At 35.4% G+C, this 27,937-nt stretch overlaps 4 protein-coding genes and 1 pseudogene across 5 annotated transcripts; 2 read left to right on the top strand and 3 right to left on the bottom strand.

Moving 5' to 3' along the window:
* Positions 1 to 3,244, top strand: LOC123215787 (transcription factor bHLH62-like). The gene is made up of 8 exons (XM_044636027.1): positions 1 to 1,448; positions 1,568 to 1,798; positions 1,903 to 1,968; positions 2,063 to 2,131; positions 2,238 to 2,309; positions 2,384 to 2,608; positions 2,696 to 2,795; positions 2,901 to 3,244. The coding sequence occupies exons 1-8, from the start codon at positions 537 to 539 to the stop codon at positions 2,936 to 2,938; spliced, it is 1,713 nt and encodes a 570-aa protein (XP_044491962.1). The 5' UTR covers positions 1 to 536; the 3' UTR covers positions 2,939 to 3,244.
* A 5,757-nt stretch (positions 3,245 to 9,001) lies between these two features.
* Positions 9,002 to 13,499, top strand: LOC123217224 (probable xyloglucan glycosyltransferase 6). Of its 2 annotated transcripts, none has more exons than XM_044638067.1 (5): positions 9,002 to 9,942; positions 10,578 to 10,886; positions 11,672 to 11,848; positions 11,932 to 12,045; positions 12,370 to 13,499. In XM_044638067.1, the coding sequence occupies exons 1-5, from the start codon at positions 9,229 to 9,231 to the stop codon at positions 13,006 to 13,008; spliced, it is 1,953 nt and encodes a 650-aa protein (XP_044494002.1). In that variant the 5' UTR covers positions 9,002 to 9,228; the 3' UTR covers positions 13,009 to 13,499. The 2 variants fall into 2 exon arrangements, with proteins under 2 accessions (XP_044494002.1, XP_044494001.1); XM_044638066.1 differs by having other exon boundaries at positions 9,003 to 9,942; positions 11,558 to 11,848.
* Positions 13,500 to 14,700: 1,201 nt separating this feature from the next.
* On the bottom strand, positions 14,701 to 16,223 carry LOC123216391 (annotated as a pseudogene).
* A 1,158-nt stretch (positions 16,224 to 17,381) lies between these two features.
* LOC123216807 (probable splicing factor 3A subunit 1) lies at positions 17,382 to 21,023 on the bottom strand. The gene is made up of 3 exons (XM_044637385.1): positions 20,764 to 21,023; positions 18,011 to 20,307; positions 17,382 to 17,880 (listed from the first exon to the last, which is right to left on the bottom strand). Exons 2-3 carry the CDS (start codon positions 20,168 to 20,170, stop codon positions 17,611 to 17,613), a joined length of 2,430 nt encoding a protein of 809 aa, XP_044493320.1. The 5' UTR covers positions 20,171 to 20,307; positions 20,764 to 21,023; the 3' UTR covers positions 17,382 to 17,610.
* Positions 21,024 to 22,911: 1,888 nt separating this feature from the next.
* On the bottom strand, positions 22,912 to 26,748 carry LOC123217574 (peptidyl-prolyl cis-trans isomerase FKBP62-like). Its single transcript, XM_044638668.1, has 13 exons — positions 26,368 to 26,748; positions 26,198 to 26,284; positions 25,494 to 25,754; positions 25,301 to 25,375; positions 25,127 to 25,207; positions 24,844 to 25,038; positions 24,668 to 24,760; positions 24,400 to 24,575; positions 24,161 to 24,283; positions 23,923 to 24,069; positions 23,711 to 23,838; positions 23,428 to 23,545; positions 22,912 to 23,142 (listed from the first exon to the last, which is right to left on the bottom strand). Exons 1-12 carry the CDS (start codon positions 26,549 to 26,551, stop codon positions 23,443 to 23,445), a joined length of 1,653 nt encoding a protein of 550 aa, XP_044494603.1. The 5' UTR covers positions 26,552 to 26,748; the 3' UTR covers positions 22,912 to 23,142; positions 23,428 to 23,442.
* Between the last annotated feature and the right edge of the window lie 1,189 nt (positions 26,749 to 27,937).

Below are 27,937 nucleotides of genomic sequence, written 5' to 3'. Positions count from 1 at the left end.
ACTGTAGGTAGTTGAGCATAAATCAACCATGTCCAATGCTATGAATGGAAAATCTGCCCCATCTATTTTCAAGGCATTGAGTATAGAGACAGTAGAGAAGAGAAGAAAACAGAAATTAGGTTGTCTAACGTTGGAGGGCCGGCAACACTTGTCCTTCCGCCTTTTACGGAGAAAGACAGAGAAGAAATGGATTGCTTGCATATCAAAAGGTCAAACACCGCCTTTTCTCTTTCTGCTATTTAACTCCATCCCAGCCCAAACCCAACTCCCCTTCCTCTACTCTGTCTGCTTTTGTTTAGCTTTTCTCTACTAAACTAATAATTTTCTGTCTTTCTCTCTCTCTTTCTCTCTATTCAATACAAATGCAATCATATTGAACCCACAATTCATTCCAACCGCACATCAATCACCTTCTTTTTTTGCTCTGCCTCTTGTTCATTAAGCAATATTTAACAATCCCGTAATACATTTGTGTGTGTTAAAACTCTTTCAACCACTGTCTTTTATTAGTAAGTTAATTGCAGTAACAGTTCTTCATGGAAAATGAGTTTTTCCTAAATGCAGGAATTCCTGCACCTGCAATGCACTTTGAACCAACACCCACATCAACCATGCCCACCTGGCACTCTCTCTCTTCTGCCATGGAAATTCAAGCAACAGACCTCAATTGCTCCTCTGAGCAGTCTTCTGAGTGCTTTTTCAATCCCAATTGGGAAAAGTCAACCGATCATAGTCTGCACTTTGACTCTGCTCTGAGTTCCATAGTGTCTTCACCGGCAGCTTCCAATTCAAACATCTCTAATGAGAGCTTTATGATCAGAGAATTGATAGGCAAGTTGGGCAACATTGGAAATTCTGGCGAGATCTCACCACATTCTTTACCTCCTTATGTTAATAATGGTAACAACAGCACAAACACTTCGTGTTATACTACTCCTCTGAATTCTCCTCCCAAGTTAGTTTTACCGATGATGGATCATTTGGTTAAAGACAAGTTACCCGGTTTGGGAAACTCAATGGCTTTGAATTCCACTGTGGCGGAATTCTCTGCTGATCCTGGATTTGCAGAGAGGGCTGCAAGGTTTTCTCGCTTTAGCAGCAGAAGTTTCAATGGTAGAACCCATCATTTTGGACCCAGCAATCCTGAGATTGGTTTTAGATCTAATTCATTGATGGCAAATGAGAGGCTGTCGCGTGTTTCAAGTACTCCATCTCTCAAGGTCCTTGGATCTCAAATTAATGGCGTTCAGGGAAATAAAAGTTCGCCTTTCCAGGATAGATCTGAATTGGCCAATTCTCAAGAGGAATCCTCAGTTTCTCAACAACTTCCGAATGGTGAGGTTGGTGTAAAGTCTACAAATGACTTCAATTCCAGGAAAAGAAAAGCTGCTTCTAGGGGAAAAGGAAAGGAACCTGCACCATCCCCATCAACAAACACCGCTACAAAGGTACACTACATCTCCTAAGTAAAAAAAAAAATGATTTCAGTTTCCCCTTTTTGACTATTTACAACTTTATTTCTTTTTTACTTTTGGTTGTAACCGGGGAAATTAATCCTTTTATTCAGGTTACTGAAGGTAATGACAAAAACAATTCCAAGAGAAGCAAACCCAACGAAGAAAATGGCAATGAGAATAGCAGTGTTAAAGCAGAGGACGAAGCAAAAGAAGATGTCAAAAATTCAGGGGATGAGAAACAAAGCAAAGCTAATACGAAGCCCCCGGAGCCTCCCAAGGACTACATTCATGTTCGAGCAAGAAGGGGCCAAGCCACTGACAGTCACAGTCTAGCTGAAAGAGTGAGAATTTCAACCCAATTCTCTCAATTCAACATTTAATTCAACCTATAATTAGGTTTTTTTTTTTCTTTGTTTATATTGCTCAATTATGCTCAATTTCTCAGGTCCGAAGAGAGAAGATTAGCGAACGAATGAAGCTTCTCCAAGATCTTGTACCAGGATGCAATAAGGTGATTAAAATTTGCTAAACTTGAACAGAGCACATAGGCTTAAGAACATCAATTGTGTCGCCTCACTAACACTTGATTTGCATTTCCATTCCAGGTAACCGGGAAAGCCTTGATGCTTGATGAAATTATTAACTATGTGCAGTCACTGCAACGTCAAGTAGAGGTGAAAGAACCTTTTTTTTTTTTTAATCTTATTAATCAATCAACTTTTATAAGTGTGTGTTCACATTTAAGTTGTTTAATAATAGTTAATTGTTTTTTAATGGCAGTTTCTATCCATGAAGTTGGCTTCTGTTAACACCAGGCTGGATTTTAATGTGGATGCTTTAATGTCAAAGGATGTAAGTTCAAGTTCTTAAAACAAAAGTTTCTTTTTTCTACAAGAAGTTTTTTAATTGATAAATGTTTTTTTCAGATATATCAACCAAACAAACCTTTGCCACATCCAATATTCCCATTAGATTCCTCGGCGCCAGGCTTTTTAGGGCACCAGCCCCAGCAAAATGCAACTTTACATTGCAATATTTCTAATGGGACAATGACCCAATGCCCAGTAGATCCATTGGATACTACCGCACTATGCCGAAACCTTAATATGCAAGTAACTCAGCTTGACCATTTTCCAGAATCTGTCCCTCAGGTAATTAATTCATTTAACATTAAACAAATAAAATAAAACTCCCTTTCCGGGGTTATTTTTCTCATTTGTATATCTGAATTTCTACAGTTTCCAAGTTTCTGTGAGGGTGATCTTCAAAGCATTGTTCAGATGGGTTTAGGTCAGAATCTGAACAGTGAAACACGGTTACAGTCACAGGGCTTTCATGGTAATTAAAGGACTACCCAACTGAAAATCAAGTCATTAACAACAACTAATACTTTCATTGAAGTATTAAATTGTGATTAATGATATAAGTAATCATCTAATGCAGGCTCAAATCAAGTAACCCAGATGAAACTTGAGCTGTAGTCATCAATCATCATTCATTCTTTGGTCCTAAATTCAAGGTCCAGAAGAAGACAAAGGCTGCTGTATATACACAATATGTAATTTGGACCAGCACAAGAACTGAGTAATTTTTTTTTTTTCTGGTCTTTGTTTTATCTTACTTATAGCTTCTCTCAATGATTTGGTAATTCTTTTTTTTGTGGATTTTTTACGAAGTATCCACTGTAAAATTCTAAAACTGCTACTGTATCTTATGCAAAGTCGTATAGCAGCAGCTCTACATGTAAGATATACTTAATTCTAATTAGACTGACAGAGGTTTCACTATCTCTACCTTATTATTGTTGTTGAACAACATTATTAAAAATTCAACAAGAAGATCTTTCACAAATATTTGTTACGAAACTTTATAATATGTCACATCATATTGGCCTCGTTAGATGGCGTAATCAGGTGGATTTGATTCAAAACTAGTGTTAACCAGCTGTGTATGTTGGCCACTTTCCAATATACAAAAAGTCTAAATTGAAGTGATTACGACGTCGGTTTTGGGTGATTAGAACATAGATTATCTTGAGCTGGGGTCAGCCATGATTTCTGGCAGATCTTGGCCTTGTGTAATTTTCATACATTAACCAGAGACAGAAGCTTCTTCTGTTCTTCCTTTTTTACTGCACATTATTCAAATCAATCAATCAATCAAAGATTAGAAGTTGTAACTACTACTTGGAATATTTGGTTTTATTTCAATATACAAACTAAAAGCATCATAAAGAATCCCAGGTTGGCAGTGGTGAGATTCTGACTCGACCCAATCACCTTTATATATAATTAGTAATTCCCCAAATATTAAAAAATAAGTTATTGTAGTGGAAAGATACCCTTGTAAAATATTATATTTTTCATGAGAGGTTGTTAGTAAAATCCAGTTTCTGGGGTTTAACAAAAGATTTCTGCACCGCAGTTATGCTTATTTTTTTAATTTACCCTTGTATTATTGGTCTGCAGAAAAAAGATTCTTTGAATGTGGAGAGGAGTGGAGTGGAGTGTTCTCAGAGCAGTTGCATTAGCATTGAAAAATGTTTACGTGACAGTCTTGTCTCTAACAAATTTTATAATGCCCAATCATTTCGCGACGTGTCTAGGGATTGATTTTTTAATTTTTCCCATCATGGCTGTTTTTTAATTTGTAATGATTTGCCATTGGATTGGATGGGATTGGTTTAATTTTCCTGACAGAGAGGACTGGTAACTTTATTAATCCAAAACCAATCCTGGACCTGGTTAATTATCTGAAAACAGCTGCAATATTGTTAATTATTGAAGTGTAAGTGGAAATTCATATCATTTTGAAATTATTCAAACAAAATCTTTCTGCAATTCTACTGTTAATTTCCCTGGCAATAGCATGATTATTCTATCGTTTTGGTAGGGAAACTTGCAGGTCAATTGTCATTTTCAAATCCTGAAATCAATATTGTTAATTGAAGGAGAAAATCTTCGAGTCTCCGCGAATCAGCGTTTGATCATCCCATTCCCACCAAAACGAAACAAAAATGAGGCCCCTTTACCGAAAATGAACGGTTAGGATGGTAGATCTTAACAAGCATGATTATTTTTCAAGGGAGGGAGGAAGGATCATCATAGTGATGATTAGGGTAGGTGTCCTCACAGCACTATTCATTCACCCCCCTTGGGGTCTTATTTTTTACTTTTGGTTGGTGTTATTCTTTATAAAACCCCATCATTTGTTTCAACAACCACCCATTATTAATTAATTTCCTGCTCTCCAACTGTAACCGTGTTTTTTATTTATTTTCTGCATTTGAAGACAAATTTTGTCAGGAATTTTTAATTTTAATTTTTTATCATTTGTGTCCACCGTCAGTCCATCACTTGGATTGCTCAAAAGTTTTACTAAACTTCTTCTCTTGGGTCATGGGTGGGTCCCCTTACAGTCATTCCTTCTAAACCGTAGATTTAACCACTGATCATCGTGATGAATCTGAGCCCCATCAGTTAATATTGACTTTACAAAGTAAAAACGGAGTGAGTAGAATAATCTGTAAAAGGGAATGCCACTCTTTTTTACAACCTTTTTAATCCTTCTAATATAAAACTGCAAAAGTCAACAACTTTTCGAATATCAAGTCTGTTTTTTTTTTTAATTACGTTGTGGAATAGGAAAAAAAAAATTGTAAATAGCCTCTAAAACAATGCCACGTGGTTGAGATTGCGGTGTTTATGATCCATGCATTAATTTTTTAAATATTAAAATTAGAATTCTTCTCATCTTAACATCCCAGCTCAAGTGATGCCACTAATCCAGCTGGTGGGAATTGTGAGCCCAAAGCTGTCAAAGTTAGATGGTCTTCCAAGGCAACGCAGTTTCCAGGAAAAAGCAAGACTTTTTTGGGCCTTGTGATGTGAACTTCAAGAATTTTCAACTGAAAACTGGATGCAGCCCGTTTTCTGAGTGTCAAATCATTATTCTAAACTATTCAATTGTGATATATAGGAAAAAATGCAATAATTTTCAAAAGCCAAGGGTACCAATCACTGTTCCTGTACATTGATTTTCAAAAGATATTTGGACTAAGACCAACCCTCTGTTTCTCCAATTGGATAATTTCTAAGTTGTTTCCCGAGCATCGTATCAATCACTGTTTTTCTGACTTCATTATATGCATGCATCTCTTCAGAAAAAAAAAAAATCACAATAAATTTGACCGAGGAGAAAGTCTTTAGTGGGATCGCTAAATTGGATGATATGCTGATGAAACTAACTAGTCTACATTAATCCTTCGACTGCCAGTAGTATGGACGAACATATAATATATTTTAAAATATGTATAATTTTTTATTAATTTTATATTGTATTATAAAATATATATATATATATATATAATTGTAAGTGTACATAAATATATATAAATGGGTGGGTTATATAGAAATATAGGTATGGGCCGGTGGTGAGTAAGTTGGGGATCCCAGCTTCCGGGAAAGTGGCCTAGCTAATGGGCCAGACTTGAGCAAATCTAAAAGACAAGTCCAATTCCAATGTCAGATGAAGGCAAAAACCAGGTGGTTCAATCCATCCACAGACTTCACAAAGCTCACCCCAAATACAATCTGCATGTATCTGTATAATTTTTATCATAACTCTGTGCCATAATACAGTTAAATTGACCCTACAAATTAATGTATGTTGTACTGCTGCACTCTTACCATTTTAACTCCAGCCATACGAGTTTAGGTGCTGTCACTTTCTTGAAGCTAAATGGTCCTACGCCAATACAGAAAGGCCTAAGCACATACTTAATTCTTTATTATAAATTCTTTTCTCTCCCACCCACCAACTATTTACCCAAGATTCTCGAGGAAGTTATAAATTTTGAGGTAATTTATTTCTTTTGGTAGTGGTTCCAAAGAAGATGTGTTTGAAAGACAGTTACTCAGCTCGTGTTCTACTGCCCTTGAACTCTAGAACGGGAAAACAACTTTATTCTCACATCCACATCAAACAGGTGGTGATAGTGTTGCAGTGGGGATTATCGGTTTGTCCACCACATAATATTTCAGAATTTTCCCCCACTCCACTACAACTGATTTTGCAGAATTTGCAGCTTCATGATATTATTTGTTACTGATCGAAGTTTACAGCTAGACGACTCAAGTTTCTACTGCAACAACCTCAGATAATCCCGTCACCATGTATGTCGGTGTGATCTAATAAATGTCATTAAGATTGTAACGTGATAATAATATAAAAAAATGGCGAAAAGCCTTTTCCCACCCAAGGTTTGCTGAAATGCTAAATATTTACTTTTAAGTTTTACAAACTTAAATATCCACTATTATGTTAAAATTCATCATTATAATTAAAAAAATAAAAATATTATTTAACTAAAAATATTAAACAAACTAAAAATTTATTATATTTTCCTCTTTTAGTTTTAAAATATAATAATTTCCCCTACTCAAGTTTAAAAAGTAATAATTTTCTTTTTAGGATTTTAAAACTGTCACCATTTCTAGTGACTATCGCCATGTTCGATCGTATTCTCTCTCCCTCCTGACTTCTCTTTCCCTTTTAATCTTTCTCCCTTGATCGTTAGTCATCTTCGTTTGAAAGACGAAAATGATTTAGGAAAGAGGGAGAGAGATCGATAAATTTGTTGGAGAGGGAGGGAAAGAGACCAGTGAAGAAGATGGGGAAGTTTGTCTTCTTCGTGATAGTTTCAAAACCTTTGAGGGGGAATTATCACTTTTTAAACTTTAGATGAAAAAAATTATTATATTTTTAAACTAAGAAAGAAAAATATGATAAGTTTTTAGTTTTTTAAATATTTTTAACTAAATAATATTTTTATTTTTAACTCTAATAATAAATTTTAATAAAAAGTTTGATATTTAAGTTTTTTAAATTTAACAAGTAAAACTTGGTTATTCCAACAAACCTTGTGTGGGAATAAATCTTTTCTCCTAAAAAAAAATTAAGCTATTTGAAAAGTCTAAGTCTAAAGAAATTATAATATTAAAAAATATTTGAAGTCTTCATATTACGCGTAACACTTTGTGTATGAAACTGATTATGATAAGTCAATGAATCAATAACACAACATGAGTAATTTACGTTTTCCATTCAAGGTTAGCCTTAAAGCTTTTCATCCACTCACATATCTTACATTAACATTTTGAACATGCATTTAACCATGTTACAAGTTTAAAAATTTACAATTCAATCCTTACAATTTTAGTTTGAAAACTATAATCATTATTATAAACAAGGCCAAACGACTATTTCCCACCCAAGGTTTAGCGTTTTCTCAAATGTCCCCCCTTTAACTATGGAAACACCAAACACCCACCCATGGCCGGTTAGATTTAACTAAACCCTAACGGTGGTAAGGGTAAAATCGTCATTTTCGCTATAATATTAAAAATAAACTAAAATAGAAATACTTTTACCCCCCTAAACTTTAAAAACTAACATTTTTCCCCAGCCTAAGTTTTAAAAAACCGCAGTTTCACCCTAGGGTTTGGTTTTGAAATCTCTGGCGACCTCTCCGGCTCCGTTACCGACGGTCTCTCCCTCCCGAAGCAACCTCTCCTTCCGGTGATCTATTTCCTCCCATTTGGAGGTTCGATCGGCGCCCGGAGAGCCGTGGGAGACGAAGTTCTTCGTCTTCCCAGACGAAGAAGACGGCTTCGTCTTCGTCTGGGAGAACTTCGTCTTCCCGACGAAGTTCTTCGTCTCCCACGGCGTCTCTGGGAGCCGATCGGACCTCCAAATGGGAGGAAAGATATCGCCGGAAGGAGAGATTGCTTCGGGAGGGAGAGGCCGTCAGCAACGGAGCCGGAGAGGTCGCCGGAGATTTCAAAATCAAACCCTAGGGTGAAACTACGGTTTTTTAAAACTTAGGCTGGGAAAAAATGTTAGTTTTTAAAGTTTAGGGGGTTAAAAAGAGATAAAATGTTTAGGCGTTAGGGTTTGGTTAAATCTAACCGGTCATGGGTAGGTGTTTGGTGTTTCTATAGTTAAAGGGGAGACATTTAAGAAAACGTTAAACCTTGGGTGGGAAATAGTCGTTTGGCCTATAAACAACCATAACCCTGCCATACCATCATAACCTTATAATTTGAGTGCAACCGACCTCAATAATGTCAACTTCATTTGAGTCAAAAAAAAAGGTTTTAGAGAGTGAGATAATGGTAACTTAAGGGCTTAGGAGTGTGGATTGGCTTATAGAGTGTAGTGGCTTGATGAAAATAACATTGGCAGGGGGTTTATCAATGTGCGATAGAAAAGGAAGAAATGATTAATGATTATCATTAATTAAATATAATAATTATTTATATTCTTTTAATTTTTTTTTAAATTTAATCTAATATAACCATATATATTTTTAAAATAACTTTTTAATTTTAATAATAAAGTATTCTTCTTAATTGTCATTAGCTTACACACATCATGTTGACAAGGATGACGCAGCAAGTAAGGCACGCGCACCGACTCCTCTCCGCGATTTAGCGCGTGGAGATTGTAAAATGAAGCAATTAACCTCGCTTGGCCTGTTTACATCGCCAACAAACATCGCACTACATAGCAAGGGCAAGGCAAGGTAAAGCAAAGTAGCAAAGTAGAGCTAGAGCTCCACTATTTTTGGTTACCAGAATTAGCAGAGCCAGAGCCCTTCATCTTCCGTATCACACTCCCATACCTAATAACACAGATCCAAAACCAAAGCAATAGCAAATACCTGTAGTTACTTTTTATTATTCAGATTTATTCACATTTCTTCTAATCTATGCCTCGTCCACCAAACTATGAATTTCAAGAATGGTGGAACAAGCAAAGAGAGAATGGCCACGAACTCTTTCAAGATAAGTCCGACATCTCCGTTCCTACCACTTCCTTCTTTGCCGTTGAGATCGGCTCCCCTAACTCCGATCCGACGGTGGAGAAGGAAGTTCGGACTCGGAGCGCTCGACAACTCTCAGGGATCTATCTCATTAAATTCCAGCAAATCGGGAACTCCCTGGCATGGATTACCAACTCCTTAATTTATATCCTTCGCACTGCCAATCGTAGAATCAAATCCTCTGATTCTTCACCGTCGGATTCAGCACACTCGAAGATGTACCGTCTAATAAAAGGCTTCTTGATTCTAGTTATTGTATTACTCTGTTTCGAATTAGTTGCTTATTTTAAGGGATGGCATTTCAGTCCGCCGTCTGTGGGGTCGGCCGAGCTAATGGTGGAGTTGGTATACGCCAAATGGTTGGAGATTAGAGCGGATTATATAGGGCCACCGTTAAAGAGTTTGTCCAACATGTGTATTGTATTGTTTTTGGTACAGTCAGTGGATCGTGTGGCATTGTTGTTGGGATGTGTTTGGATCAAGTTAAAGAGACTGAAACCGACGGCTGTAATGGAGTATCCGGTTGGAGATGTAGAGGGAGAGAATTTAGAGGACTATCCCATGGTTTTGTTACAGATTCCTATGTGCAATGAGAGGGAGGTAAGCTGATGTAGGTTTCGAATCCCGACTTCATTGAACCATTTAGTTTCTTAATTAATTTACGAGTTTGTGTATTTTAATTTTAACCAAGTATTGTGTTAGTTTAGTTGAGCTAGTTGAAATGTTTAATATAATGAAGCCCATTTAACTGTTACTGAATCTACATGCAAAGCTTTGTTTTGTATTCAGCAGCATGAACATGAACAGTGGCAAATTTCATTTTTAGTTAAATTCTTTAGATATGACTGTGGTTATCATTATTTTGTGTAATTAAATGAGCTGGTATTTGTGGAAAGCAAGGAGAAAGAAGGTGGAAGAAACCTCCCTGAGAAAAAAACTAATTAATCTTTCCTTAAATATCATACTTGTAATTAACTTCTGTGATTCTGTTTCATCTGATTTACTCAAATTCTGAGTACATCTTGACTACAAATAAAATGTACTTCTTTTTTCCCTTTTTTCCTCAAAATTCATTGATTGTGCATTTGTGATGCTTTCTTTTGTTTTCTGCTGCAACAATAGGTACTTTGACATTTATACTGTTATGTAAACTGCTCTTATTTGGTTTTGCATTTTTTGTTCTTTTACCTCATCTTGGTACTAATTCTTGATGTTTTTTGACCGATGCTTCACAGGTTTATCAACAATCTATTGCTGCAGTTTGTATCCAGGACTGGCCAAGGGAGAGAATGCTCATACAGGTTCTTGACGATTCAGATGATTTAGATGTGCAGCACCTTATCAAGGCAGAAGTACAGAAATGGCAGCAGAGAGGTTTTAGGATTTTATACAGACATCGTCTTATAAGAACAGGCTATAAGGCTGGGAATCTAAAATCTGCAATGGGCTGCGATTACGTAAAAGATTACGAATTTGTGGCAATCTTTGACGCAGATTTTCAGCCTGGACCAGATTTCTTGAAGAAAACAATTCCGTTTTTCAAGGTAACTCAATAATCCATGTTAATTAAATTTTTTATTTGCTCAAACATGTTTAAAATTTGAAGTTTGTGTTTTCAGGTATGCTGAACTGATTGGATTTGATTTGATCATTGGTTTATATATATACTTTTTTTATGTAATATAGTCATAAACTGACATTTCAATTTATGCTATGTCTTTGTGCTGATTGCTGATAACAAAGTCATGGAACTATTTATAATGTGGAATGATTGTGGACAGCCAAAAGGTGCCTTGTAATTGAGTGTATTCCATTTGGTGTTGCTGCAGTAATTTGGTCGATTAATGTGCAAACTAGGCATGTTGTTCATTTTATTTTGACATACTGTTGGTTATTGACAACTCGACATGATGACCTGATTGCTTATTAATTTCATCTCTGAGAAGGCATAGATTTAGGAAAAAATAGCAATACTCTAGCTCAGACTCAACCTAGAAAGCTATAAATGGGCTTGAGGTCCTGGAAGGCTTTTAGTTCAAGTGGCTGAGTTAATTAACACTGAGTGTAGGTTTCCTAGGTTCAAGTTGTGTAGTGTTACTTGGGTGCACATTTATGTTTTAAGGTATTGATCTGGGGGGGATTTATATTCTTGTATGTTTTAACTCATTACTATTTACCTTACTGAATATTAATTTCTCCTTTTTCTTTATTAAAGGGGAATGATGATATAGCATTGGTCCAAACAAGGTGGGCTTTTGTAAATAAGGACGAGAACTTGCTTACAAGATTGCAGAACATAAACTTATCATTCCATTTTGAGGTTGAACAGCAGGTCAATGGTATCTTCATCAATTTCTTTGGTTTCAATGGAACTGCTGGTGTATGGAGAATTAAAGCCCTTGAGGAATGTGGTGGTTGGTTGGAACGAACAACTGTTGAGGACATGGATATTGCTGTTCGTGCTCATCTTTGTGGATGGAAGTTTGTATATCTAAATGATGTCAAAGTATGTGATTTATCTTCATTTGTGGAGTTCTATTTCTTATCTTGAAATTGGATTCTAAAATGGTTAATATGCTCCTTTTGCAGTCCCTTTGTGAGCTTCCGGAATCCTATGAGGCATACAAAAAACAGCAATACCGCTGGCATTCAGGTCCAATGCAGTTGTTCCGGTTGTGCTTTGTTGATATACTCCGTTCAAAGGTATGGAACTGTATGCAAGCTATTTGTTTGTTTGCAACACCGCTGGAATTCTTAGTGAGATAATTTTACTTTAGCAGTCTAGGAAATCTAGATAATTAACTAAATTATAAAGCTCAACAGATTTTACTTAGGTATTTCTACAGGTACTCTGGCCACATCAGTTTTAATGCGTTTCAACGAATAAACGGGGAATGTTTTGTTCATGCAATTTTGACATATAGATTTGAAGAAAAAGCTTAAGATGTTTGAATGGAAACTGAACATGAGTTGAACATCAGGACTTTTAAGTAACCACTTCGTTAATGCTGTTTTTCTTTATTTCAGGTGAGTTGGACCAAGAAAGCTAATTTGATCTTTCTTTTCTTTCTCCTGCGGAAGCTTATCTTGCCCTTCTATTCATTCACTCTCTTCTGCATCATACTTCCACTGACCATGTTTGTACCAGAAGCTGAATTACCTGCTTGGGTTGTTTCTTATGTGCCTGGAATCATGTCCATCTTAAATATCCTTCCAGAACCACGATCATTTCCTTTTATAGTCCCTTACCTTCTATTTGAAAATACCATGTCAGTTACCAAATTCAATGCCATGATATCAGGACTGTTTCGTTTTGGAAGCTCTTATGAGTGGGTAGTTACAAAAAAGTTGGGAAGATCATCAGAAGCAGACCTTGTTGCTTTTGCTGAAAAGGAATCTGAAACTCTAGTTGATACCACCGCTCTCCTTAGGTCCTCCTCAGAATCAGGCCTTGCTGAGCTGAACAAACTAGAGATAACCAAGAAAGCTGGAGTTAAAAAAAGAAACAGATTGTATAGGAAGGAACTTGCACTTGCATTTATTTTGTTGACTGCCTCAGTGAGAAGCTTGTTATCTGCGCAAGGAATTCACTTCTACTTCCTCTTGTTTCAAGGAATTACTTTCCTTCTTGTTGGACTTGATTTGATTGGAGAGCAGGTGAGTTGAACCTTCCACTAGCCGAGTAGAGTTGAAACTCTTTTACCATAACTTGGAGTGCCTCCGATTATACTGCCGCAGATTTTAAATCCGTTTCTATTTTGGTCTTGATTTGATTTGGCTATCAAGGACAATCTTACCCACCATTAGAGTTCCGGGCTCCAGGCTATCGAAGCACTCTATATGTTTTAGTTACTAGAACCATCTATCATTTTGATTGGGCGTTGATTAAGGCAAAATTGAGTCACAAGTGCTGAACATAGGAAAGAGAGGCTGAAAATTATCGGGTAGGAATGGATTCTTTCGTCCAGGTGATTTGTTTAGAAGTTGACTCTGTATACTTGCTTGCCTGTGTGATCTGAGGCAAGCACTGTCAAATTATTACATTTTTCATTCTTTATTATTATTTTTTGTTACATTGTGTGCGATTAGATGCACATGCACTATTGGAATCTTGATTTAGTCGGTGATAATTTAATTGATGTTCAGTTCACATAAAAGTGGTATATGTTGTTTTAGTGAGATCCAAATGTGTGGTTCGGACTATTTTTTTTTATTTATTTGAAACCTAGAGCTATAGAAAGACCAGAACTTCTCTAGCAATCAGTGTTTCGAAAACCAAACTAGATTGGCTGGTTCAATCAGGAACCGATCTGTAATTCGGTTTAATTTTCATGTAATTATTGTCTAATTAAAAAATTGGTTAAACCCAATCAAAATTGGTTATACGAGTAATATAGGAATTCTAGTTTTTGAGAATCTATGTATATATTTGGTTTTGAATACGAAAAAGTTTATGTTGTTAAAATTTGAAATAAAAAACTCAAGATGAATTAAATACGGTTTACATGAATTATTTATATTTTATTGTTGTGTATTGTATTATTAGTATAAATAAAGAGATTAAAAATTGTATTGGTTCTTTATAGTAATATATTTAAAAATATTTAATAGATAAATACTCAAATTAATTAATTAAATAATTAAATAATATTATAAAGTATTAATTCAATTTTTTACGATATTTATTTAATTATAATTGTTTAAATAAAAATTGATTAATTAAATCGATTAAATTATGAATTAATAAAATAATTAATTTGATTATTAATCCAATTTTAAAAACTTTGCTAGTAATAGATAATATTAACATTTTCTTTAATAGGAATTCGAGGGCTTGTTTTTAACCTGATTATAGAAAAATTTAACAAATAAATAGATATAAAAATCTTTTAAGCTTCTTAAAATTTAAAAAAAAAAAAAAAAAAATTGACTGTCGCAACTCGCAAGATTAAACCTGTCTAGACTGAGATGACAGAATCGTACTTTGGTTCGCACATTTTAGGCCGAATCCAATTAAAACAATGGTAATCCCTTTCAAAACCAAAATGGAAAATGCACAATAGTGTCCCAACTCTTTTTCCATTCTATAATTACTTAGTGGGCCAAAGGACTTAATCCCACCGAGGTTTGTTGATGCCCAAATCAGTACCATTAAATATTAAAAACCTAAATTTTTGTTTATAAATTATTAAAATTAATAGAATCAATTAAATTTAAAAATAAAATTATTATTGAATCAATAATATATAAAATATACTAAAATTTTAACTTATGTCCCTTTAGTTTAGAAAACTAAGAATTCAAATTCGAAAACAAGTTGCTTTCTTACCGCTACAAAATTATCATCTGACAGTAAAGTGTTAAAGAAAGTGCCCATTATAAAATAAAAGACATTGTAAAGATAGTAACATGTTTCATATTAATTATGCCTAGTCATATCATGCTCGAAAATGGCAATGCCCTTCAAAAGGACCAAACCAGAGCAAGCAAAATCAACTAACTGAAGCCAGAAGCAGGGAAATACATAGTCTAAGCAGCAGCTCCGGCACCCTTGCCCTTCTTCCATTGGAGTTTCTTCATGTCGAACTCCAGCTCTTTTCCTTCCAATACGTACCAATTTACAAATACAAGCCAAGTCAGGTATACTACATGACAAGGTCAATCTAAAAAGCTACAATAACTTACCCATCAGCTCTGCCGCGTTGGCCAGGGCGGGAAGAAATGAAGGCTAACAACCTACCAGCCCCAAATTGCTCTTCAATGTGGGGATCAAGCTTCCTATCCTTCTGGCGCTTTTCAAGCTTCCTATCCTTCTGGCGCTTTTCAAGCTTCCTTACAACATGGTTCCTCTCCTTAGATTCTTCTGCTGCAGCAGCTGCACCTTCTCCCTCCTGGTAAAATTCACCATGTCACAATAATGCTGAAGGTACCATTGTTTAAGTGGAGCAGCATCCACCTGAATGATGGCACTCTTCACCAAAGTTTGTGTCCTAACAAGTTCATTGTTTGATGCATTGTAAACCACATCAACGATCCGAGTCTTCCGTGTAACAGCCTCACTACCTCAAGAATAGTTCCCTGTGTCCAATCTCAGGGCTCTCCACTTCACATTGCCCCCTCTGACACGAACTCTCCTCAGAGTCTTATTGCTTGAGAGCTTGGTATTTGCAGGTTGACGACCAAGTTCATACCTTAATAAACCAACCAAACATGATGAATAAGCAAACATTAAACGACAGTTAACCAAATCTAAAAAAGTACCCACTAGGGATCAATATCTCAAACATTTACTGAAAGCCCACCCACCCATATGATGGTTCCTGTTTCTAAACCAAGGATGAAATGGAAAAAGGAAAAAAAAATTCTACAAGACTAGCTATCTATCATGTAAATGGCTTATCTGCTAAAATAAAAGAGTACATATGACACGGAAGGAAGAAAATCAATTTGAAGTACAAATTTCACCCACAAGTTAATTGATCTCTTAGGCTAAAACTAAAGGTTTACCACAAACCAAGTTACCAAAAGTCACCCTGTAATATAAACATACGAAACTTTACATGAATAAATGTGTGGAATAACACATAACATACATAAGATAAAACCGGTAGAACTACTTACTTACGCTTCTTCCTCCAGGCTTTCTTCTTGCCACCAGTGGCACGCCTGTTGTGCAGAGAATCCCTGGAAATAACTGAATATTCAACAAACTAAAAACGTCACAAAGAATTTTCAACATATGAAAAGAGAAGCACAAATCTTGCTTTAACATTCCAAGAAATTGGAGAAATTAAGAGTGAGAACGAACATCTGATTCATACCAATATTGCCCGAACGCCGCTGTCGCCTGAATCAAACTGTCTCCCCCGCGAAGCTATCATTTAATCCCTAGTTGCCTGTTTTTTTTTCTAAGTATAGAAGGGTATATTGGTCATTGTGAAAACTAAAACCGGTTGAGAGCTTGGTGCCTAGGTTTTAAAAAAAATTAAACATGATTGAGTTTTGATAATTCTTGATGGCTATTATTTATAATAAAATTCTAATTTAAATATTAATAATAATAATATATTATTATATATTTAATAATTTTAAATTAAATATTAAATTATATTAAATTATATAATAATATATTATTATTAATACTTAAACTGATATTTATTTAAAATATACGTCCCATTACTTTTCTATTTATTTTGAATATATATTGTATGATTAGATAAAATAAATTTGGAGAAATAATATAATTTAAAGTTTTTATAATTTGCAAATATCTAATACATAAATGATCCGTATCATCATATAAAACATTTTTTCAACTCTAACAGAAAGACAAATATTCAATTTTTAAAGAAGGTTGTTCTTATTTCGGTAGTTGCTACTATGGGAATTTTGTTTTATTTTCCTCTGGCTATTAAGATATTTCAGTTTGTCAGGTTGTCTCTTGCTTGCCATGGATTCAACAACAATTCGAAAGGTTGATCTATTCGGAAATCTCCTGATCTATGCTTATTTTCAACCCCCCGAAGCATTTCGTCGCTTACTACACCCTTCCTCCTCTTTGGGTGCCTAGGTATCCACCGTAAGCCTTCCCTTGTTTGAACCTCACCCTTCACTTTGCTTTAAGGCTATGCCATCCGAAGGTGCTACTAAATGGAAGCATCTTATCAACGCCTGTGTTCGGGGGGAGAGTTATTGTCTATCATTGGCCTCTATGGTAGAATCAGTGGAGGCCTGAGAGGCAGTGGTTTACCCTGTGGCGGATGTCAGCGGTTCGAGTCTGCTTTAATTCACCAAATTGCTCAGGATAAAATCTCACAATTATAAAATTAAAAATAGACTCAAGAAATAATATATGAGTCTGTTCAACACCAAGAAATCCTACTAATGGCTAATGTAGAACAAAAATAAGACTGCCAAGAATAGATTCTCAAGAGAACTGACTAAAGATGCAAAAAAGAGCAGTTATATAGTAGGATAAGTAGATGACTTGCTCTGCCTAAGCAAAACAAACTCCTATAATTTTCATTGCATCTGAGAGATGCCAAGAAGCTGGATCTGTAGTAGATATCGAATTAATCATCAGTTCAAAAGATACCAGTAAGAGGTCTCAAATAGTTACCCTAAAGGTAAATGACAATACAATATCCATCATATAACATCAAAGGTAGAATAAAAGACTACAGTCATACTATAGGGAAATTGTAAAACTCTAATGATAATAAGGAAGTTCCAACGAAAACCTTAAAAAAAACCCAGTTAAGGAACCCATTATCTCTTTCTACCACCACGCTCTCTCAAAGAAAGGGCAAGTGTTTCCCCAGCTCCAACATTATAATATGCCAGCGACATATTGTCCTTAAGAAAACCAGCTTTTCCACTCAATTTCTGTTTGTTTGCAGGAAGTTGGATCTCCCCAGAAATTTTCTCCTTCAAGCTGCCAACAGTTTCAGATAAAGACTGCAATGTAATCTCAAGAAGTTGCCCTTTGAGATTTCCTTCGTCAACATTGGGAACAGACACATTGATGCGAACAGGTCCCTGCACAAAAAAGAAAAATGCACGATTTCAATCAGATCAAGTAGAAATTACTCATCTGTAAATAAAAAATTAAAAAAATGAAAAAAAAAAACCATAAGTAGAAAAGGAACTAATTTAAAAATATACTCACTGGATGTTGGGCCAGAAATTGATCTTCAGGAATAAGCATAGAATCATCAAGCTTCTGCCTCTTTGGCTCTGGTTCATCAGGAAGTGGCGGAGGAGCTTCTAGTGGTGGTGGAGGAGGCATTCCTTGCGGCAAAGGTGGCAGCTGCATCATAGGCATAGAAGGAGGTGGAGGTACTGGGAGATGGGCATAAGGTTGGGGAACTGGCATGGGTGTAAACTGGGATCCAGGTGGGGGAGGTACAGGCATACCAGATGGATTCACTGAAATTGATGGAGGCAGGGGAGGTGGTCGACTCACCATGATGTGTTGCTGTCCTGTCATTGGCATTGGCGGAGTGGGTGGCCGGAGTGATGGAATTGCCGAAACGTTATATGGCCTTGGTTGAGGTACTGGCATCCCACCACTAGCTGGAGGTGGGTATTGCACCATGTTTGGAGGCCCACGAGGAAGATTCAAGGCAAGTCCTGCTGGTGGGGGTAGAGGACGCAAAGAAGGCAAACCAGGTCGAGGAGGAGGAGCTGCAGGACCAGGTAGGTTTCTTAGGTCACTGTTGGCAGCATCATTTTGATCATCAACATTCATATTTTGAGACATAGCTTGATTTGCTGTGCGCCCAATGCTTCCAGTATGACCATCCCATATTACCTGCTTTGGTTGTTCATCTTTCTTCTTCTCAATCTCGGCCTTGACTGCATTAGAAACTTCTTCCTCCGTGGTACCGAAGATATCAGGACGTGTCCGTGCCAGTCCCACAATATTTCTAGAAATCTCATCATCCTGAGCAAGAGTTGTCTCTCGAATCTTAGCAAACATCCTTTCTTTTTGCTCCTTGTACTTCGGATCAATAAGGGAAATTCTCATGTGTTCAGACATCTCATTAATAGGAATGAGCTCACCAGTGATGGGAGAAACAACATACTTTGTTGGATCTCTTTCAGCAGGGATCCTCTCCTCAGGTCTCTTCCAGTTCTTCACAATTCTCATCGGTGGTTCTGGTTCCTCATTTGCCTTTGCCTCTTTCATTTCATCATCATTTTGAAGACTAGCAGCCCTCATGCCCTCTTCGACAAGCTGTACCTCTTCTTCATCCATTTCCATTTCCACCTCCTTTGCAGGTTCAAGAATCTCATCTTCATCCATAGAAGATACCTTACTCCTCCTTATAACCTCCTCAAGAGTCATAGGTGCAGGTAGGTCGTCATCCTCATCATCTGCAAAGTCTATTGTCTCAACAACAACAAAATCATGCCAATCAATCATAGCCATTTGCATCCTCTCCTGCTCAATCTCATCCTCAGCCTTTTGCCTTGCCTGCTCCTGTGAACGCTCCCATTCTAGACGATGCAAGCATCGTTCAAGGACAGTTGTCATGTCAGCAACGCTCTTCTTCAATTTCTCAGTCAACCCCTTAGGAGGCATCAAGACTTTTGAATAAGCATCAGCAAGTTGGGTAAAAAATGTAAACATACTGTGCGTTGGCTTCAAAAAATGGAACTGTGGGTTGTTGATCTCCCTACTAGTCAATCCTGTCAAGAACGATTTTCCATTACGAGCTACAAACTGGGCTGTGAGTTTAATGATATCAAGTTCTTCACCAGTAATCCCTTCAGGGAGCCGCACAGTATACTGTTCTGCTTCTGGAGGCTCAAGAACTTTACGTATGGGCAGCTTAAACTGGGAAACAGTATCTGGCTTCACATCAGCTTCATTGCTATCGGCAATGGGTGCAGATGGAGCTGATTCGGGCACAGCAGTATCTGCAGGTTGAGAAGGAGATTGCTGGGTAGAAGATTGATTCTGTGCACGAAATTCGGCCAGTCGATGTTGATAATATGCATGGTAAGGATCCGAACTACTCAGAAAATTGAATTTCGCATTGTTTGCATTGTTGGCAATAATCCTCTTCTCAAACTCTGGTCCATTCTTAGCAACAAACTGAGCAGTTTTGTCAACAATGTTTCTGATATCTGGAGGTGGGTGTATTATTCCAATTGTTCTTGTATGGGTTGCAACTGATGCAGGTGCTGAGTTAGTTTTGCTCTGCTCCTCATTTGAAGGTTTCTCTTCCTTCTGCTCTGTCACTTGCGATGGGGGAAGAGGTCCAAGATCCCCGTCAGAAGGAGGTTCAGGAAGAGGCAGGATTGGCAATGCGCCTAACATTTATTCTAGGAAGAAACTAATAACTTTTGTTCAAACTGACACAGCAAAAAATCTCAAAACAATTTCACATAAAATTAATAATCTGCAAGATCTTTAGGGTTTCTACCCTAAGGACACCTCAGACCAAAAAGATCTTCCTGCAAAATACAAAACCAAATTAGTACAACTATCTCTCTGCCATCACTATCCCAAACAGCTAATTTTATTTAGTCTTCATTGAACTATCATAAATAAGCACACCGCAGGTAGCCAAAACCTTTAGAGCAAAAGCACAACCACTAAACTAGAATGATTATTTTCACTCCAACAAGCGACATTCAAAATTTTCAAACTTGATAGTATGGCTAACAAAATAGCAGTATCATTAATGTAGAATGCTTTGGAGACTACAAAAATGAACACATATGAGCTATAAGTAACATCTCCAGTAAAATAAATAATCACTTCAGCAATTGAAATTGTTAAACACTTAACAGGAAATCAAAACCCTATTTAATAACTATAATGACCAAATAAACATCAAAGAAGAAGTATTTTCCTTCACGCACAGAAATTTTATCAGTAAAAGGAAAAGCACAAAAGAAGAAGATTACCTGGAGAGGCTGCGCTAGGGTTTTTCAAGAAATAGGCGCGACAAAAGACCGGAATAGGTTTGCCAACGGATCTGTTTATACTGTCGAAGAAAGATACTGCAGGGTTAAGAGAAGTAAGGAAGAAATTTTGAAGATTTAAAGAGCGATACCGAGAGGGATTATAAGATGGCGGTTGTTCGGCAGAAGGCTGAAAAATGAAATGGGATAGATGGCTCTCTTTTAATTTTTTTCCTACTCTCATACCGGTTGGAAAGTTGAAAATTGCTTTCCTTCTCTTTTTTTTTTTTTTTTAAATATTATTAATAACACTATTTTGATATAACTTTTCACTATTTCACTTATTAAATAATATTTCTTTATTTTTATCTATTTTCGTTGCTAAATTATCCCTCATATAAACAAAGCCCTATTTAATATTCTATCTTTCATACTCTATTTTTAGGCCAAAAGAGATATCCCCACTCAAAGTTTACTCTTTCTCCAATTTCTCATTCATTGTTAAAATTAATTAAATCAATTAGTTGTAAAATTTTCTCTCATTTTTCTCTCTAAACCCTCAAAATTAATAATTTTCTTTCAAATGTTAAGTTTTAAAAAAGTCACATTTTTCTCTACTAAGTTTATGGGTTTCCCCTCAATGAGCTCTCTCTCTTATCTGGTGACCTCTCCCTTTAATGATAAACTCTCTTCATTCTTTAATGACAATGACATTATCTTTATTGTCATCAACAAAGTTATATTTATCAAAGATAAAGGTGTTTGTCACTAATAAAAGGAGAAAGTTCATCGTCAAATGGAGAGATAGTTAAAAAAGGAAGAGAGTTTATTGCTAGAGGAACCCTAAACCTAATAAGGAAAAATGTAATTTTTTTCAAAACTTAAGTTTAGAAAAAATTACTAGTTTTTAAGGTATAAAGAGAAAAATGAGATAAAGTTATATATTTTTTTAATATTACTCATCAAATAACAATTTTACCTCTAGATCTAATAAATTTAATTAAATTTAATAATTCATAAATAAGTATTTGAATTTTAAAAAAATAACGGGTGAGAACTTAAGAAAAAAGTAAAGTTTAGGTGGGAATAAGTCCTTTAGTCTTATTTTTATTCAATCTTGGTGTATTTACTAATCCAAGGTGTATAACAATTTTTTACTCCATATTTATTACCGTGTTAAAGATGTAATATTATTTTGTTGGTTATTATTAATCAAGTAGAATAGAGGTGATGAATTAATGTAGATAGTGTTTAGGATTTAGTTGAGTTTGTACTCACTTTAAATTAGATTTAGCTATGAGGTTTTACAAACCAAACCATTAATTAGAAAGTAATACTATATATATAAACTCATTTATACAACCAAGTATAGTAATATTTAATTTAGTGATTTCGAAATTTAAAAAAAATCAATGTGAATGGATTGAAGTGTTGATTCAGGCAAAATTGAAAGGGTTATGTTTAAATTCAAGGATATTTTTGTGAGTAAAAATAGTAGAAATTAGAGAAATATTATGAATAAGTTTATTTTATTTATTTTTTATTTTATTTATAGGTAACAACGATTTTCTTTTAAATGAAAACATCATTTTACTGTAATATTTAAGATTATAATAATATCACTTCCTTAGATATGTGAGTATAATGTTGTTTATACTCTATGTTTTAAAGCCGGAACATGGGCAATTTTATTTGTTATTGATGGGTCAAGATGCTTCAATGGCTAATTCCCAGAATCAAACATTAAGACGTGTATTCTTTGCTAAAGAAACATTTTTTTTTTTTCCAGCAAATCAAATGGACACCACTGAAACTCAAGCCTAAATTTTGTCTTTAAAAGTTTTAATTAATACTTCAGCCCCAAGATCAATAAACAACTTTTTATTTTGCTATCTTTTGTAGAGTTATCGTGACTCTCCATGCTAAAGTCAGAGAAATTTTTACTTCAATAGTGGAATTAATTGAACCCTTACGCTAGACTTTAGTGAGTGACTCAAACGCTGAGGTGATTTTTCTGAGCCGCTAGAGTTGAGTAGACCTTAACGACTTGAAAAACTAGAGTGATTTTCTTGAAAATCATTATTCGGTTAAGATGTTACCACATCAAAATCTAACATAAAACACATATTTTATGCTTAACAACTACACAAATTTGACTTATTAAACAAATCTCTTTATATTGTCAACAATTCATTGATAAATTTTGGTCAGTTTCACAGGCTATTAAAGGTTCAATACAGCTTTCCATTCTTGGTCTAAAATAAGTGCTTGACATAGAAACTAGCAAACTGCTGCTTTCAAAATTAGATTTTTTTTTTTTTTCAACTCCATTTATGCCTTGCTGTCAATGCTCATGGGCTCTGCCTCCTTGGCTTAGGCTTTCTGCAAATTCCCAAAAAAGATCATAAGAATATAAAGGATAGGATCGGAGTAATAAAGAAAGATATCATCGTGATAATGCTGCCATTAAATTCATTCATTGATGAATGCCTAAACCACATCCTAGGCTAGAAAATGTGATGCACAAATAATGATATCAGTATCAACTCCCACCACCTCCAACCAAAAAAACATGTAAAATAGAATTCAACCATTACTCTTATGATATGAAACTAAAGATTCCAAATCATTGCTTATTCATCCATTCTGCCTGAAGCTGAAACTTACATGAGATTCAGAGCTCTATTTACTCATCTTGGCAAACATGTTGCCGTAAAACTTGGCCTCCTTTTTATTGAATTCCTTCATCTTCTCCTTCAAAGTTTTGTATTCCAGCTTGACATCCCTGATTTCCAGATAAATAAAAATGATGAAATTAATTAAATTTGATCCAGGTGATAATGCTACTATCTCTATAGCCAAACAAAGGTATCAACACCAATGTACTCATCCTGAGTCATGAAATTTTTTCAAGACCAGAAAATTCATTTGCTCATTGCTTCAAATATACCTGTTGTCCGGATCAATCTCAAGTGCTTTCTTGATATCAAACTCGGCCAAATCCAAATCCGACATATGAATGTATGCTTGGGCCCTTCTATACAGGGCTTTGACATTTCTACTCTCTAAGTCAAGCACCTGAATGGATATTATAGATTATCAATACAGTATAAAAATTGGGGCTGAAAGATGAGAAACAAACATTTACTTGGGTATCCAAACCTTTGTGCACAATTTTTCTGCCTGATTGTATTCTTTCAATTTTAGCTTGCAAGCAGCATCATTCAGATTGCAAGCAACTTTCAGTGTCTTTGCCTGCTTTTTCTCCTCTTCACTGAAGGTAGAATCAAACTCAATGTACTTCACACCCTGTGTATAAAAAGAGGAAACAGATTGAATTAATCCTAGCAATGAATACTTCAAGTAGTAAGGTCCCATACAACTTCAAACTAAAGCATACCTTTTCATATCTCTTTGACGCTTTCGCATATTTACCTGCCTTGAACAATGTATTGCCTTCTTCCTTCTTCTTACCAGCAGCTTCAATCTTTTCGAGGGTGTTCATGTCCCATGATTCCTTCTCCTGAAGGAAACAATAATGGTGAATATACATATTCACAAACATCCCCACAATATATACTAATATAGTCATACAACTTAGTCAGAGCACAACCATCCTAGGCCTACAGATCAACTAACCTTGTCAAATGACACCAGCTCAACCTCATAGTGCACAGTTGAGTTAGGAGGTACCACAGCCAGGTCCTGTTTTGACTCAGATGAACCAAAAGCATACGCAGGTGCTATAGTCAGCAGTGCTACCTCACTTTTCTTCATTTTCATCACGGCTCTATCAAGTCCATCAATAACTTGTTCTGTCCCAAAAAATCAAATCATAATATGATGACAGTCAACTGGAAGCTGGATATCTGAATAAAAGAAAAACACTTGCCAATCATGTTACTACCTTCATCGGTCTTAAACTCAAACAGTTCCTCTCCCTCACCATGGCCCTTTTTCAAAAAAACTGTACCATCTTGCAGTTTCCCAATCAATTTCACTGCCAGGAAAAGCATCAAAGGCTCAGAAATTTTGCACTCAGTAGTCAAACACAATATATTCATCTCCACTTTTTAAACCGACCTTTAACAACTGATCCATCATTGGGATGCTCATATCCCTCCCCTTCTTTTAGGATCTTCTTGATAACCTTCTTGTCATCAGTCACCTCTGACACAGTCTTCCATGAAACTAACTCCAAAGCAATCTGAAGATTTGTATTTGGTGGAACTGCACCTTCACTAATCAAGGGGGGTTTTCCCTTCTCTCCAAATCCATCTAAAACATATCAAAGGCAACAAAATCAGTAAATTGCACTGAAGCATGTCATCTCTATATAGATCAGGTCCACTAGATAAAACCCTACATTGTGGCTTCACTGTAAGAAGTACTTTCTCTCCCTTTTTCATGGTCTTAACGGCATGCGACAAAGCAGGACAGAAATGACCTAAAACAAGAGAAATAATCAAATGAGAAATAATATATGAAACACCAAGTAGGAATTTTAGAATCCTTGACACAAATTACAAATGATGCTAACCATCCTTGACTGTGAACTCTACACACTCTGCTTTTGCCACAACTGTGCCATCCTCCAGTCTTGCTTCATAATTCACTGCAATAGTAAGCACATAAGTAGTTGCTAACAAAGCTATCAAACAAAGCTACAATCAATGATCACAAGCTGAGAGGAAATTACAACATAAATATTATTTATATACACACACACACACCTAACACTTCGTCCAGATCCCCTGGATTCTCCCATTTCTCTCCTTTAACGAGAATCTTTTTGAAAATCCCACCATCCTTGCAAATGTCCTTGACACTAGTCCAAGAAAGCAGTTCAACATCGAACTGAAGTGTTGCACTAGGAGGAATTGTTGGTGGTGAACCTCGTTCACCATAAGCAAGCTCAGGAGGAATGGTGAAAAGTGCATTTTCACCTTTCTTCATCGTCTTAATACCCAAGTCCCATCCTTTAATAACACTTCCTGCAAACAAAACATTATCAAAAATTCCATACTGCTTCCAATTTGTTATCTAGATTGATTTCTTCAAACCAGCTTACTTATCACCATGTACTCATAAAAGGACAACTCCTGCATATGACCATTTTTTTCTTTTTATCTTCCAAATCCTTTAACCACCGGGCTTTGCTCTGGCTCAAAAAACTCTTAAGATATAAAGTTGTTGAAAAGGAAAAAAAAAAACTGAAAACAATCAAATGGGGCTGTCTTCTTACCCTCAAGCAATTTGTGACTAAACAAACTAATTTAATGACATTTTGTTCTCATGCCTCTACTAACCAAGAATGCCGGGCATTGTACCCCAAGAATATCACATTATCTTCCATTTCTTACTTAATACAATATATTTCATTATCACTAAGCAGCTGAGATGTCACCTAAACAATAAATGGTATCTCATCTCTTACCTTGACCAAGAGTGAACTTGAAAGGCGTGCCCCTATCGCGACTGGAATCAAACTTGCTACCATCCAACAAAGTTCCAGTGTAATGGACTGCATAGCACAGTACAACACCGAATTAATCATACACAAAATATAAAAATAGAAAATAATAATAAATACATCAATAAAATTACCTTCAACTTCATCGCCGTTGTCAGGAGTGTCCCAGCCTTCAGCCTCCTTGAGAAGCTTCTTTTTGAGTCCTTGGTTACCGATCTCCTTTTCTTCACCCACTTTCAAAATCGGAGGATCGTCAGGTAGACCCATGTCTTCATCCATCATCTCATTGGCAGCTGGAATATCGAAATCCTCATCCATGGCTCTCTTAATTTGCTAAATAACAAGGAAGGATCTAGTTTAGGGAGGTTAAAGCTAATGAGAATGAAATGGATAAAAGACGGGAGTTATTGAGGTACTTTAGTGAGGGGGCTGGAGTTCTAGAGACTTCTTTGGTATGAGGGCTTCCACTTTCGAGTGAAGACGGGACGCGACTTCCCTTCCGCACTTTATTATTCTTTTCTTCGTGGTAGTATTTATTTAACCGGCCTTGTTGATTGTGTTACCGTGATGCCGGCTGTACCTTATCAGTTGAATTTTCATTAAATTTTATAACAGTAATAAATAAATAATCCATAACATATTTTAAAATTTATATGTTCCAATGAAATCTCCAAATAATTATGAACAAGTTAGATTCAAATCGAACTGAATTTGAATTTATCAAGCTTGTAAAAGTTAAACTCAAACTAATTTTAAATTCGATTCGACTTATTTTAAACTCAAATTTTTAAATAGTTTATTATTAAAACAATATTATTTTAATATATATTGATTAAAATAAGATCATTTTGTAATAAAATTTTTAATCTCTGGAATATATTTTTTTAATATATACTTTAAGAAATTTTCTTAATCCAAAAATTATCTTAAAAAAAAAAAAAGAGGCTAAGTTCCACTACATTGAATTTAAGTTCAAAAGCTATTATGGAATCTTTGCTCTTAACATTTTTTTTAAAACAACTGGAGAATCTTATCTAAAATTTCCAATAAAGTTTTTTGGACGATTGTCATGAATAATATTATTTAAAATTAAAAATACATAAATTTTATAGAAATTATTCCAAAAATATTTATACAGTAGACAAGTACCTGGTTCTTTACTTAGGTACGAGTTCACTTGAAAAGCAAATAGTATAGGAGAATTAAATGAAATGTAATGTCATTAGGTAAGTGATTAACATTTTCCCACTATAGGTATGGCTTAAATACACTATTTTTCGTGGCAAAATGCATAAATCACAACTTCTTACCTAAAACCTAAGTATATTGACATAAAGTTAAGGGAAATTATAAAAAATGGTCAAAATACATTTCCATTAAGTAAAAATGCTCAAATTCATTATTTTTAAACAAAAATACCCAAATTCACTATTCCTAAACAAAAATGCCTATAACTTTTTTTAAAATACCAAAATTACCCCTCACTTCATCTATATAAACCCTCCTCGCTCACTCTTATTATACACACTTTTCATACAATTCACTTTCACTCTCATTTTTATTCAAAATCAATTAGTAGGGGTTCGTTCGGATGAAAAAAGTTCGTATTTCTGAATTTAACTCGAAAAAAGACTATTCATGGAAAAAATGTATTTATACCAATTTTAGCCTAAAAACTTAATTTTATTTATTAAATCTAGTTTA

This window comes from Mangifera indica, chromosome 5, assembly GCF_011075055.1.
Source record: "Mangifera indica cultivar Alphonso chromosome 5, CATAS_Mindica_2.1, whole genome shotgun sequence".
In the NCBI taxonomy this organism is placed as follows: domain Eukaryota; kingdom Viridiplantae; phylum Streptophyta; class Magnoliopsida; order Sapindales; family Anacardiaceae; genus Mangifera; species Mangifera indica.
Note: the sequence above shows the minus strand (reverse complement) of the source record. Positions and strands in the feature narration are given on the sequence as shown.

What these genes read in the sequence shown, in the direction of transcription:
- LOC123216807 (XM_044637385.1), bottom strand. Translation starts at nt 20,170, where the DNA reads ATGTTAGGCGCATTGCCAATCCTGCCTCTTCCTGAACCTCCTTCTGAC. An exon ending in AATTTCTGGCCCAACATCCA is followed by an intron (nt 17,881 to 18,010) that starts GTGAGTATATTT and finishes TTTTTTGTGCAG; the next exon opens with GGACCTGTTCGCATCAATGT.
- LOC123217224 (XM_044638066.1), top strand. Translation starts at nt 9,229, where the DNA reads ATGCCTCGTCCACCAAACTATGAATTTCAAGAATGGTGGAACAAGCAA. An exon ending in CTATGTGCAATGAGAGGGAG is followed by an intron (nt 9,943 to 10,577) that starts GTAAGCTGATGT and finishes GATGCTTCACAG; the next exon opens with GTTTATCAACAATCTATTGC. An exon ending in TATATCTAAATGATGTCAAA is followed by an intron (nt 11,849 to 11,931) that starts GTATGTGATTTA and finishes CTCCTTTTGCAG; the next exon opens with TCCCTTTGTGAGCTTCCGGA.
- LOC123217574 (XM_044638668.1), bottom strand. Translation starts at nt 26,551, where the DNA reads ATGGATGAGGATTTCGATATTCCAGCTGCCAATGAGATGATGGATGAA. An exon ending in CAACGGCGATGAAGTTGAAG is followed by an intron (nt 26,285 to 26,367) that starts GTAATTTTATTG and finishes TGTGCTATGCAG; the next exon opens with TCCATTACACTGGAACTTTG. An exon ending in TGAGTTTAAGACCGATGAAG is followed by an intron (nt 24,576 to 24,667) that starts GTAGTAACATGA and finishes TTTTTGGGACAG; the next exon opens with AACAAGTTATTGATGGACTT.
- LOC123215787 (XM_044636027.1), top strand. Translation starts at nt 537, where the DNA reads ATGGAAAATGAGTTTTTCCTAAATGCAGGAATTCCTGCACCTGCAATG. An exon ending in CACTGCAACGTCAAGTAGAG is followed by an intron (nt 2,132 to 2,237) that starts GTGAAAGAACCT and finishes TTTTAATGGCAG; the next exon opens with TTTCTATCCATGAAGTTGGC. An exon ending in ACAGTCACAGGGCTTTCATG is followed by an intron (nt 2,796 to 2,900) that starts GTAATTAAAGGA and finishes CATCTAATGCAG; the next exon opens with GCTCAAATCAAGTAACCCAG.